Source organism: Melospiza melodia, chromosome 7, assembly GCF_035770615.1.
Source record: "Melospiza melodia melodia isolate bMelMel2 chromosome 7, bMelMel2.pri, whole genome shotgun sequence".
Classification (NCBI taxonomy): domain Eukaryota; kingdom Metazoa; phylum Chordata; class Aves; order Passeriformes; family Passerellidae; genus Melospiza; species Melospiza melodia.
Window position 1 is genome coordinate 29904688 of NC_086200.1, and position 13080 is coordinate 29917767.

The window sequence follows — 13080 nt, forward strand, 5'->3', positions numbered from 1 at the left end:
ACGAGGTTGCTAAACCCATTCATTTCTCACATGCACCCACGTTTCTAATGTCTGTGGGATTCTGCCTTTAAAAGTCCTCTGCCAGCCATTGGAATGAAGAGCACTTGGTGAAGACGCTGTAATTACCCTGGGATTTAGGGGTGTGTGGAAATGATTCATGGAGACGTTTCCCAGCCGGCAGGCTCATGGAGCCAGGTGAGCTCTTCCCTGGAATGTGAAGCACGCAGCGTGGCAACTGGGAGGAACAGGTTTGGCAGGACGTTTTTAAGCTGTTTGCAGCAGCCAGTCCTCCTCAGAGCCACGTCCTCCGATGCTCTGCTCTGCCACAGAGGCCCTGCTGAGCTGGGGAGGATGGACACGCTGCGCAGGAGCCTGTCCCGGTGGAAGAGGTACCACATCAAGGTGCACCTGGCCGATGAGGACCTGATGATGCCCCTGACGGTGCGGCCCAGGGACACCGTGATGGACTTGCGGGCTCTCCTGGTCCGGGAGGGCATCACCTCCTGGAAGAAGACGTTTTATTACAACTCCAGGCAGCTCGAGGAGCATGAGACCCTCAAGGAAGCCAATATCCAGAATGGTTCTGTCCTGCTCCTTGTCAGCAATAAAAGGTAGGCGAGGAGCTCGTCTGCCCTGGGGGTGGTGCAGAGGAAGGGGAATGCTCGATGTGTCTCAGCCCCTTGGGACAGTTTATTGTCAGGGTTTGTAGAAAGCAGACCAGGAACTCAGATCCTGCCATTTCCAGCAGGATTGAGGCCCCAGGCTCTTCAAATCCAGACATGTGCTGTGGAATAAGCAGCTCATGGGAGGTTGCTGCTGCCTGTCCTGTCTCTGGTCAGGTCTCGTTTTCCTGGATATGCAGCCAAGCACAGAGAGAGAAACATGACAAGAAAAAGGCAGGGGAGGTTGTGAGACGTGGGAGAGTGTTTGGGAACCTCTTTCTTGTCCTGTTGTGCCTGTGTCTCCCTGCTTCTCTGTAGGAAATGCTTTCTGCAGGTTTTTGGGGGCGGCACGGTCCTTGTGACAGGAGGGGTGCTGCCAGCTTACAGCAGAGCACGAGCAGTGTGGACAGGGATGGCAAGGGCTGCAGCTGCCCAAAATGTGTCTGAATCACAGCAGAAAGTACAGTGAGCCTGGAGACTCCCAGGAGAGCCAGGGCATGGCAGATCAATCACAGCAAGCACTGTGTTCTAGTGGGGATGAAAGCTGAGATAATGGACCTTGGACTCACTGGCCCACAGGACAGTTTTGATTCAGTGTGGTGAATTTATGCCCACCTGCACTGTCTTTCCTAATGCTGGGTTGTTGCTGCCAGCATGATTAATTCTGTGGAGCATTTTGGGGATACTGGGCTGAAGAGGTATGTTGTGGGCATGTGGTGTCTAATTCATCTTTCTAAATCCTGAGCCCTCTGAGTTATGTGTCTATGCTGATCAGAGTTTCCTCTGCAGAAAACTCTGCACTAAAGACTTGAGTTCCTGATTATATCCCACACACTGCAATGGTCCTATTTTCCAGTCCAGAGGCAGCTTGAAATCTCACACAAAGAAGATTTAATAAAGCATTTCCTTTCAGAGCTCAGCCAGACACAGGAGATTTCACATCACTCAGCTAACTGCAAGCCCCAAGTCACCCACGGCCCTTTTCTCCAACATCTCATTTCAGTTCTCTGATTAACTTGGCTCAGCTCCTCCTTTTCACCTGGTTTTTAATGGCAGAAGCACTTCTATTTGTTGTTGTTTCCAGTATTTATTTTCCTACTTTTTACAGTCTGAATTTTTGAAAGCAAAAAAGGATTTGGAGGGTCTGAGTTGATGGAGTGCACATACTCATGCTTGTTTGGTAGATGCCTGGTTTCCATAAAAAGGAAACCTTTCCATAAGGTGCTGTGCACCTTCCCACATGCTGCAGCAATGCAAAACTCACCAGGAGATCCTGCCCTGGTGTGCCGAGTCCCGAGGGCACAGCTGCAGTCACTGGCCATTTTTGAAAATCTAGAGCCTGTTGCTCCAAGTCCCAGCTCAATTTTTGTGAGTACATTAAAAACAAAGTGGTATTTCTAATATTTTTCTCCATGGATTTCCTGCTAACTTACCTGGTTCCTAAACTGGCGCCCTTGGCAAATCTCCTATTGCTTTTCCAGGCCTGGCTGCAATGTGGGGAGTGCCCAGTGTCTACCTGAAGTCATATCCCCTTGATTTTTTTTTTTTGACATAAAGGATTATTGGGTTGTGCCAACCTCACCCACTCCCAAAGGCATTTTTATAAATGTCCAGATACTGGGGACAAGTTTCTCTAAAGGTTCATGGGGTGGCTGAGCTATGGGAGGATAGTTCCCCGAGATTTTTCTGAGATGTGGGGCTGAGGGCAGGCTGTGACTCAGCACCTTGCCAGGTGTTCAGCACAGAGAGGTTTAGAGGATTTTAGATGCCTGTCTCTCGCTGCCACTGGGACTTAGGAAATATGAAGTGGGAGAAGGCTGCATTGTAACTGAGATTACAGCACCAGTTTGAGTCTCAAGATCACTCAGGCAGATCTTTAGGTATTATAAATCCATGTTGCACCAATAGTGGCTTTGGAAATACAGTGGTCTGTATCAGCTGGGCAATAAGCAGTGAATAACCATGGGGACTATTACAAGAGTAGCTCTGTTCTGTTGGGATTGTCTAGGAGCAGAGAGGATAGTGAAAACATGGTGCTGCATTTGGCCAGCAGTCCTGAGGATTTAAGAGTTGTTTTTAGTGTTTCACCAACTCAGTGAAGTATGGATCCCTGCCCAGCTACTTCTTCAGTTCTCCCTGAAAATCTTGATGTCTCCTCCTTGCTCTTGTGCACCGAGGTACCAGCCCAACAGAGCACTATTCATCCCAGAAGTGGAGTTGCTGTGATTGCCAAGGTCTGCAGCTCAGTGTCGTGCCTATAAATATTAATGGTCACTCTGCATGCTGTGTGTTCCTGCAGTGGGCTCACGGGACAGTTTGCTTTGAACCAGAGAAAACATGAAAATGACCCTGTTTTTCATCCTCCCCTCCCTGCCTAATGCCTTTGTAGATAATTGGCATTTAGCAAAGGCCAAGTCAGCAATTCCACTTCTTGCTCGTACTTTCTGGGGTTTGTAACTTAGTCATAAAAATTCACTTAAGGCGGTAGCTTGGCAGGAAAGGGATCAGCATACCAGCTAATGCTGAAAATTTATTTAGACCTTAATGTTTAAAAGTTGGAGCAAGCCGTTTTGGAGATCAGTCAACATGACCTCTCGCCCTGGGAAAACACATGGGCTGGCCAGAGCTGCAAATACCACATCCACCTAGGATGCAATTCCCCTTTGTGCAGAGCCTGTTAATCACACTACTGCTGTGCTGACTGAAATTGCAGTCCTGTTGCAGTGGAGCCTGAGAAAAGAACTCACTCAAAACCAGTTTCTGCCCTACAGAGTGACACATTACAATAACATGGTTTGCCAGTGGGTGAAACAAGCAAAGCAACAGTTGAAATGGGAATGAACAAGCAGAGAAATGCCCCAGCTCAGTGGCCATGGGCCAGCATGTGGTGTTGAAGCCATCAGTGCCCAACAGGAGACCAGCAGTGTGTCTTGGCATGAGCAGAACCACCCAGCATGGTACAAAAGCATCCCTGGGCATGCAATGGGCTGTCCCAAACGCCCAAGGCGTGCTCAGTGCTGGCACTGTGGGCCACACCACGGCAGAACCCGTTTGGCTGGCTCTGGAGGCAGGGCCAGGGAGCTGCTCAGCTGGTCTGGTGGTGACGTGGGAGTTCTGAGGCTGGCATGACTCTTCCTCAATTTTGTCAGGTGCAGCGAGCTCCTTGGAACTCCTTGGAACTCCTTGGAACTCCTTGGAGCTCCTTGGAACTCCTTGGGGCTCCTTGGAACTCCTTGGAACTCCTTGGAACTCCTTGGAACTCTTTGGAACTCCTTGGAACTCCTTGGAACTCCTTGGGGCTCCTTGAAACTCCTTGAAGCTCCTTGGAACTCCTTGGAGCTCCTTGGAACTCCTTGGAACTCCTTGGAGCTCCTTGGAGCTCCTTGGAACTCCTTGGAACTCCTTGGAGCTCTTTTCTGGCTCCTTGCTGGTGTTGGAGCACCACTGAACGGGGCACCCCTGGAGGTGGACGCAATAGTCTGGTCAGAGAGAGAGACAAAGGCAGATAAGTTTTCCCATGAATCAACCTGGGAGACTTCAGGGAGCTGGAGAGAAAGAATTCTAGAAAATCTGGCGCTTTGTAATAAGCTGTTTTGCCCATAAGGCTGTTTACAAATGGTGTCTTGTTAATTGTCACGCGTCTTGTCGCCAGTCATGTGAAATGTGTTGATTAAGTGGCCAGTCAGGTCCACCTGTATGGGATCAGGGTACAAAAGAAGCAGTTTCAGTCAAGTTGGGGCTTTTGGCCTCTCAGCCTTCTGGCCCAGAGTGTGTGATTAGTGGCACAGCCTGACCTGGGCTGGGTAGTGGGCACAGGGAATCAGCTGCTCCTTGCTGATCGTTTCTTGGCTGTGTTTGGGTGTTCAGTGGGAGGTGGAGGAATACTCCCTTGAACTGGTGAATCCTCTGTGTAACCCATGAGCTGTTTCAAGCAGAGGATGTCAGTGGCTGATCCAGAGCAATCCCCAGACATGCCCACTGTGCCTCTCACTGCCTGCTCCTGGGGATGTGCAGTTCCAGCTGGGTCTGTGTGTGGTGTAAGCACAAGCACACTGACAGAGCCTTTGCTCTTGGTTCCAGGCTCCTCTAGCAGTCACCCAGGCAAGGTCTGTGCTGATAAATTAAGCAGTGCCTGGACTTCTCTCTGTTACAATGCAATTTTTGGCTCAGTCCAGGTGGATTTCAGGATCCAGCATGGGCCAGGGACTGCTCCTTATGGGATGCCTGGATGTGTCCACACAGATTTGCAGAGTGAGAATTTAATAGGAAATCCTTGGCCATTCTGTGCCAGCTGTGCTCTAAAGGCAGGAGAACGTCCCAGGCACATTTGATTTACTGGCACAGACTCAGCCATGCAGGACATGGGTCCCCTCAGCCTTTTGGAAGCTGGGGTTCATTGAGGCCAGGCAGCTTTTCTCATCATCCATGGCCTGCCTGGAGAGTGGAGTTCAGGAAGTCGTTGGTGAACAGGTTAAATAAAGTCGACGCCAGCGCTGAGTGCAGCAGAAGTCTATTATCTGGAATCTATTGGTGTTGATTTTCTGGCCTGGAGCCACCTGAAAGCATCTATCTCAGGGCATTAGCCCAGTTACCATAACAACTCATCCAGGAAAAACTCCTGACAGCTCCAAGAGCACACCAAGGTCCCACGTTGTGTATCGCAGCCACTCTCAGGTCAAAATAAGCATGTCCAGGTTCCTCCCTCTCCTGCAATCCAGCCTCAGTGTCCCCTGTGAGTGCCAGTCCTTACAGAAGCTTTGACATGCTTGGGAAGCTGTTTTATCCTCCAGAGGCTGCTCAGTCTGGTTTTCCAAAGGTCCATTCGCTCCAGGATGGATATTTTACCTCCTGCCAGAATAACAAACCCATCCATCCTCAGGGAGCCCATTGCATTCCCTTCTTGGCATTGTTTAGACTATCTGATTTTTTGGAACTGTAAATGAAAACTGTGACTGAGCCACTTGCACGGGGTCCAGTTTAGCTGGTGCTGAACTCCTGCCTATGGAGTTTGGCTCTGTGGTGACGTAAGGACATAAAGACAGCACTCAGCAGTGGCTCACTGCACACCTACATCACTGTCCTGTCCCTGGAATTGCCTGGGACACAGTCACCAAGCACAGCAAGTGATGTTGGACCTCTAGAAACAGCAAAAAAAAGTAATGGGGTCTACGCAATTCGACCCTGAAATAAGTTTTTTACTCCGAGTTTCAGAGTGCTTTTGTGATGCCTGCTCTTTGCACTGACCCTCCCGCTCCTGCGGCCGCTCAGCAATTACTCCTCAGCATGGAGGGGGAGACTCTTCACCCCCATCCAGCTCTTCCAGCCTTGCCCTGTTAAGCTGAGGCCTGGCAGCAGGCTCTGAGGCACCTCACGGTGGGATAACGATCCTCTAAATAGCGCTGGGAGTCTCTCTACTCAGGGAGAACTAATTAAGTTCTTCAGTGCATGCTTAGACATATGCTGACCTGGTGTGGCCTTAACGGGCCTGCTTCCACCTACCAGATAAATAATACTGGCTTAAAAATATCCTCCCAGGGATGTGTTACTGAGGCAACAGCCAGGTGGGGGGCTGGCTGCATCTCTGGTATTTATGTGTGTTATTCACGGGCCAAGCTCTCTCCTGGTGTCCTCAGTTAAGTGATTTTTAAGTTCTGACAGCATTAGTGCAGTTACCTCTGCTGGCACCTCACAGCACCCAGGTCAGAGAGTCACACCTGTGTTTAGCTCATTTACTCGTTGTTCAGCCCAAGAAGCTCATTTGACAAAAACACAGGGTTGCAGTGATGGAGAACGTGGTGCACAGGGCTTGGATTCCTCCCTGTGCAGTTGCATGGGGTTGCAGCAGATGAAGCTGAGCTGACACATCCCCAGGGGGTTCTAGGCAAAGAGTTAATGAATGGGAAGCACATCCTGACGTGGGTTTCTTTCTGGTGTGATGTGGCCCAGCTCACTGGACTGCTCTGTGGTTGTGCTGATTTATTTCAGGTGAGGGTTTTGCCCAGTTGGGATAAATCCCCCCTCCTCTGTCATGGTGTTTTATGGGACAGATATGCTACAGGGTGGGCTCACAGCAAACCCTTGGCTGTCAAAACCCCCTGAAATTTCAAGTGAAAAAGAAAGTGCTGAAATATGAATCCTGCTCTGTGTTTTACAGAAAACCCAACCAGAGATTGATCTCAGCCTCACTAGACTGATCCTTTGCTAGAACACAGCCAAAAACTCCCATCCCACAGACTTTGAAATTCTCTAAGATCTGATGAAATATTTGCAGCACAGGCTCAGTTTCTGGTCATAAAATGAAAACATAATTGCAAACAGCAATTCACAGGAGTCAAAAGACTCAGCCCTGCTCTTAGTTGCAGTCCAAGGCGAGATAATGAGCCCTCCAAGCAAATCCCAGCCCCAACAAACTTGGAAGAGCTTTAGGTTCTGTTCTGGAGACCCCAGGGGATAGCACTGGGTGATTTCTAAGGGTTTTCAGAAGAATAACAGAAAATAATTCTACTTTGCTAAGTTTAGGCCTTCTGTGGAGGGTCTGGACCCCTGTCAGAAGATGTTGATAGACCCACAGCCCCTGAAAGCTGCCTTCAGTGCTAATGCCTGAGGGTGAATGTGTTGAGAGCAGTTCAAGCTCTGTCTTGCTGCAAACATTCTCAAAGTGCTCCTAAAGCTACAGACCACCCTTGTTCTAAGATGAAAAATGGATTTCCAGGGGCAGGCACTAAAGAGGGAGAGCCTTGCTTGTGAGAAAAAGGCTTCCAGACAGTTGTGGATTATCTGAAGGAGGGTGAAGGCATCTTCTGTGGAAGGATAAACGGGTTGGAAACCCTGCAAGTGGCTTATTCTGAGTTATTTAGTGTGATTGAAGACCAAAACCAGCCAGAGGGTGAGCTTTACATCCTCCACACGTCAGGGTCAGTGCCTGCTTGGTGAAATGCCATTTTTGATTGCATCTCCAAGTATTTGCCTCTTTCTTTACTCAGATAATGCCAAAGAGCAGAGCCCAAGCCATGAGGGAGTGTGACAAGGGCTGAAGGAAGCAGATGGAAGAGAGCTGGCCCATGGAAAGGCAGCCTGGCCACCAGTGTTGGTAAGTCCCTCCTGCAAGCCAGCTCAAGGACCGTTCAGAAAGCAGCTCCGAGTGTTTCCAGCATGGTGCCCATGAATAATTAACCCAAACAAAACAACCAACAGTGTTCCCTCATCAGCGTGCCATGTGGACCCAGCTGCCAACGGAGGAGGAGTGTGGTGAGACTGACTCAGCTCCTGAGAGCAGCGAATCAGTGAAATGCCCAGGAAAAGGGAATTTCTGGGCAATGGAGCTGAGGTGGGCTTTGCTTAGGGCCCCAGATGGGACATGGGACATCTGAGCCTCCTCCTGACTCCTCCTCAGGATTCTGCAGTAAGTTGCTGCTCTTGGCTTTTGTTTTCCTATATGTGGAATAATGATTTTTCCCTTTCAGCCTGTCCATCCAGGTGTAAATAACTCAGGTTATGGACTGTCTGGGCTCCAGAACACTCTGTGCACAGTGGAGCCCCATTTCCAGGTTACAGGCTTTGCACAGCAAAAAGTGGTGAGTGCACTAGAGACAGTCCTGGAGCCTGGCAGCCTCTCCAAAGGCTGATTTCTGCTACAGCCACCACTCACCTGAGCTCAGGGAGACCCACAGGTACCCCAAAACTGCCTCATTTTAGAGCCAGGTTTATGCAGCAATGACCCTCCTCGTGTTCTTCTATGTGCAGCTGGTCCCCTGCTTTCCCCTGCTGCAATAACTCCTGAACCAGCTGACCTGATTCAGCCCAACCTGATGGAAAAGGAGAGGTCTCACAGACCCAGGATTCCTGCAATTTTCATGAGCAAACAGCAGCTGGGTAGAGGAGAGACATTTAAGTTAATATTCTATTGAAGGAGAGGTAATTCCACCTCTGGCTCCCCGCCTGGTTTGGGATGCAGCAGCCAGGTGACCAGCTGGCATTTAGATATGATGGTCAACCAGTTCCTGCCCAGCTTCAAACCAGCCCCTGCAAAGCAAAAAAAACCTGCTGGAACAGCCAAGATTTTGCTGGGAAGGTCTGGAGGGCATCAGGGGCCCCGAGGATGTTGCAGTAAGCTGGGAGCACCAAGAAAGGAAGAAATAAAAAGCAGTTGTAATACAAATCAGCGGAAGAACGGGTTTCCCCAGTTCCTTACTCACAGGACAAGTTGATTTTTAGGTTCAAACTTATTTTCAGGAAAAGAAAATGGATGTTTCACTCATCTCTACAGTGCTTTCCCCAGAAAATTCCAGTGACTGGCAACTGTTAGCAAACTTGCCAAATCTGAATTTTCTGGGGTTTTTTGGCCATGAGAAAACACTTGATGCTTTTTTTTTTTTTTTCCCCACACAAGCATTTGGGAAAATTCTATGGAAAACAGAATTTTTAATTTTCTTTTTTTTTTCCCCAAAGAACAAAAACAACCCCCCTAAGAACTTGCACAGAAAGAGATTCTGAGACAAAAACATGAACACAGTCCCAGCTGAACATTTTTTTTAAAGCAAATGGGATGGACAAAGGGTGGGATGGGACCAAGTGTGGGAAGAAGGAATGTGAGTTTTCCAAGGTCAACCAGCAAGGCAGGTACTGACTGTTGGGTCAGCAGTTCTGCCACTGGACCATGCAGTGCCTCTGCATGTCTGTCTGTCCTGAAATAATGAATTTCCTGGAGCAGAGCCAGTACTTTCCTGAGTGCTTGGGAAGTGCCTCACACAGCCCTGTGTGCAGCCATAAATAATAATTAAAATTAGAATAATAATATTAAAGTGGATGTGTGCCGCTGGAGATGGGACGACCTGAACAACAGAGTTCTAAATCTGTGCCCCTCATCCAGTAAAAGGTTCAGTTTGCTTCACAAAGCCTGGGAGACAGGATTTGCTTGATAATCACAGTCTTTTACTCTGCAAAAGGCAAACTGACCTGAGCTGAATTAGGTCCAATATCTCCTCTAACACCTCCTGCCTGCAGCTGGCAGCTCTGGTCAGCTCTGGAACCTTTCTGCAGCTCAGGGGGATATCTGGGAAGACTAAATTAACTGTGCTGGTGTGGGGAGCTGCCTGGACTAATGTTTTTTTCAGAGATAGGCTTTGACTGACGCCTCAAATCTGCCTGACAATCTTTCATTCTAAGTGCAGTTGCTGCCTTTCTTCAGAGCAGGAAGAGCTGGTTTGGGTTGCTGTCCTTCAAATGATGCATCTCATCACGTGGCAAGGAGTAGGCAAAAACCACCTAGAAAGAGCCACAGGACCAGCATAAAAAGAGGTAAAAACCAACTGGATCTATTTGAGGTATTTCTGCTTTTTTCCTCTGTGCCACAACCCAGTGCAGGACACTTGGGAACAGGGGCTGTGCTCTGAGTAGGTGGAAGCCACTTTTTAAAGTGGAATTTAGATGTTGGGGGTTTAATTGAGTCTGGCCAAGAAGGCTGGATCACCAAATGGGCAGAGGGATGCTTCCAATCCTCTTCTGGACACACCTAGATGAAAAATAAGTTTTATTTGAGGTGTCCTGTCTCTCCTTGCTTTCCTAGGTCCTTCCAAACCAGCCAGGCTCCTTGGAGTTTTGCCTTTCTGCAGAAAAGGCAAGCTGGCCTGAGCTGGATTAGCTCCAGGCTCTACTCTGACACCTCCTGCCTGTGGCTGGCAGCTCTGGGCAGCTCTGGAAGGCTCTGTGCAGCTCAGGGGGATATCTGTAATGACCAAATTAACTCTGCTGCTGTGGGGAGCTGCCTGGGCACCAGGAAGGATGCTGCCAGTGAGAGCTGCTGTGAAATGGATGTTTCCCTTGTCTGTGAACACAGGTGTGGACGAGCCCAAGGAGCAGCACTGGAGGTGTGTTAGGAAGGTGTGTGCTGCAGGATGGAGAAGTTTGCACCCTCACAGTGCTGCTCTGTGCCCGGGACTGCTGAACTCTGGGATCCTGCTGCTGATGGAGCATCACAGACGTGGGAATACCCAAATATTGGACTGCTGTCCACCTCCTCCTCCTTGGAGCTGCAGCCAGAGCAGCTCCTCCTCCTCCTGCTGAGCAGAAGACAAGCCCAGGCAGGTCATCCCCAGCAGCAGCTGAGCTCCAGGCAGGCATCTCAGGTTGGGACGTGTCTCAGTGGCTCCTCTGTGCTCCTCCTGCACCTGAGACAGGCGTGCATCAAATGGTTCAGCTCACAGGCCCATCAGCCTGGCAGCTTTCCTGGCTAAATTTGCTTTTTAAAGTTCCATCAGCGTTGTATCCAGAGGGAACGGGGGAACAGATGCAGCTTGTGCAGTCTGGCTTTAATTCACCCACAACATTGAATTTCCTGCCCTGCCTGCTGATCAATGAGTCTGCGCTGGCAGCTCTGGGAATACCACGGGTTTTTCTGCATCCAGGGGAATTCAGCACGGTGGCTGAGCTGCCAGGGTCTCAGGCAGGCTGTCCCTGTCCTTTGGGCCCCTTCATTTTGGATTTCCCTCCCCCAGAACCCTCGCAGACCCTCTCCAGCTGCTGCTCATTCCCTTGCAGGGCACAGGGGCAGCTCTGGGCCATTGTCCCCCATTGTCCCCCCAGCCTGGTGGCATTTTCCCCTGGAATGTGAGTGCAATACAACACTGGAAATGTTCTCTGTGAGGGTGTTCACAGGGGCCCAAGGATGAGGGAAGAGATGAGGATCTAACTCCATGTTTCAGAAGGCTTGATTTATTATTTTATGATATATATTACATTAAAACTATACTAAAAAAATAGAAGAATGGATTTCATCAGAAGGCTGGTTAAGGATAGAAAAAGAAAGAATGATAACAAATGGCCAGCTGACTGTGATTGGCCATTAATTAGCAACAACCACATGAGACCAATCACAGATGTACCTGTTGCATTCCACAGCAGCAGATAATCAATGTTTGCATTTTGTTCCTGAGGCCTCTCAGCTTCTCAGGAGGAAAAAAATTATCAACTATTACAAACTCTAAAACAACAATTCAATGTTATAATACTTAATAATTATATATTTTAATATATATTAATTATGTACATAACCTAATTAATTCCTAAGTATTATCAATTTCTTCTTGATAATTATTATTATTATCAATTTCTTTCTTGTCACTACATACATTATTTTTACTCTAATGTTTCCTCATAACAAAAAAATATTAATAGTAACAACTCATGTAATAAACATGGACCCCAAGAGATCTCTGAGCTACACCAGGAGTAGCAACAACAACTTTGCTTCTGCAAGCCCAGCTCAGGTCAGAGGAGTGCAGGTCAATGTGACAGAGGATGTGCCTAAAATATGAGGGTGAACTTTGCATTTCTGATTTGAGGGGAGCTGTTTCTTCTATATTTTTCATATAGAAAAATCTACATTCTGCAAGCAAGCAGCTGGGAGAGCTGGGCAGGCAAGCCCCAGGTTCTTCAAGGGGCTTAAAGAAATATTCTGTGGAGGATATTTCACTTTCCTGGCAGGTGGAAGTCTTCTAACAATGGTGCACACAAACACAACTTTCCCAGGCATCATTCTGTGAAAAGTCTCAGAAGATCAGAGAAAAGAATGAGAAACAATTCTTATCTTCACTTGCTGCACCTAGTACTGTAAACATGTGAAATGTGTTATAAATATTTGTTTACCAATAAGGAGTTTCTTTATTAACCAATAGTTATAGTGTTTTAAGTAAAAAAAAAACCAATTAAGTCAACCTGTAGTGAAGTAGTCTCTGAATTTCTTAATAAAAATATATTAATAAACTTTCTGTAATATATAAAGTGTATACTAATATATATATTGTATATATCTGTATATAAAGTGTATACCTGGCTGGACAATTAGGATCCAGTTGTAATGCAAATCACACCGAGGAATAAAAGCTGTGGGGAACAACATCCCCTATAAATAAACAGTTTTGCCAGCCTTTGTTATGGTGTGATGGCTTCAGCTCTGCTCCTGCTCTGTGAGGGATCAGGAGGGGAGAGTCTGTTGTGTTTTATAGGCACAAACTCGATATCAGGCTGCCTTTAGGCACTGGCAGCCCTGATAGTGTGTGTGTGTGCAAACCTAACAGACAGATTCCACCCACTCTGGAAATTCAATGATTGCCTTGTTTTTTTTTGTTTTTCTGTTTCATACACCACGGGCCAAACCCACGGGGTAATTTCCAATCTCTGCACAGGGGCTGAGGTGCTGAAATTTCAATCTGCCACAAAATGTGCTCCTAATCCCGATGGCCTTGTGGCTGTGGTGCTGCCACTGGTGTCGTTGCTGTTGTTCTTGTTCTTGTCACTGTTTTTTCCCATGTTTGGTGCTAAATGCTGTAAATGAAGAGAAATATTTAGATTTGTAACGGAATCTAAATTTACTGTGGGATTAAACACGCAGGAGCCTGAAAAGCCAAGTGGAAGAGGTATT

General features: G+C 47.9%; 1 protein-coding gene across 5 annotated transcripts; it reads left to right on the forward strand.

Annotated features, from left to right (window-relative positions):
- The first annotated feature begins 308 nt into the window (after positions 1-308).
- On the forward strand, positions 309-12572 carry TINCR (TINCR ubiquitin domain containing). 5 transcript variants are annotated; one of them, XM_063161102.1, is made up of 5 exons: positions 309-611; positions 7646-7752; positions 7857-8064; positions 9850-9959; positions 10498-12572. In XM_063161102.1, the coding sequence occupies exons 1-2, from the start codon at positions 352-354 to the stop codon at positions 7647-7649; spliced, it is 264 nt and encodes an 87-aa protein (XP_063017172.1). In that variant the 5' UTR covers positions 309-351; the 3' UTR covers positions 7650-7752; positions 7857-8064; positions 9850-9959; positions 10498-12572. The 5 variants fall into 5 exon arrangements, 2 of the variants coding, with proteins under 2 accessions (XP_063017172.1, XP_063017171.1); XM_063161101.1 differs by having other exon boundaries at positions 7646-8064; XR_010028417.1 differs by lacking the exon at positions 309-611 and having other exon boundaries at positions 7650-8064; positions 9833-9959; positions 10228-12572.
- The last annotated feature ends 508 nt before the right edge of the window (positions 12573-13080 follow it).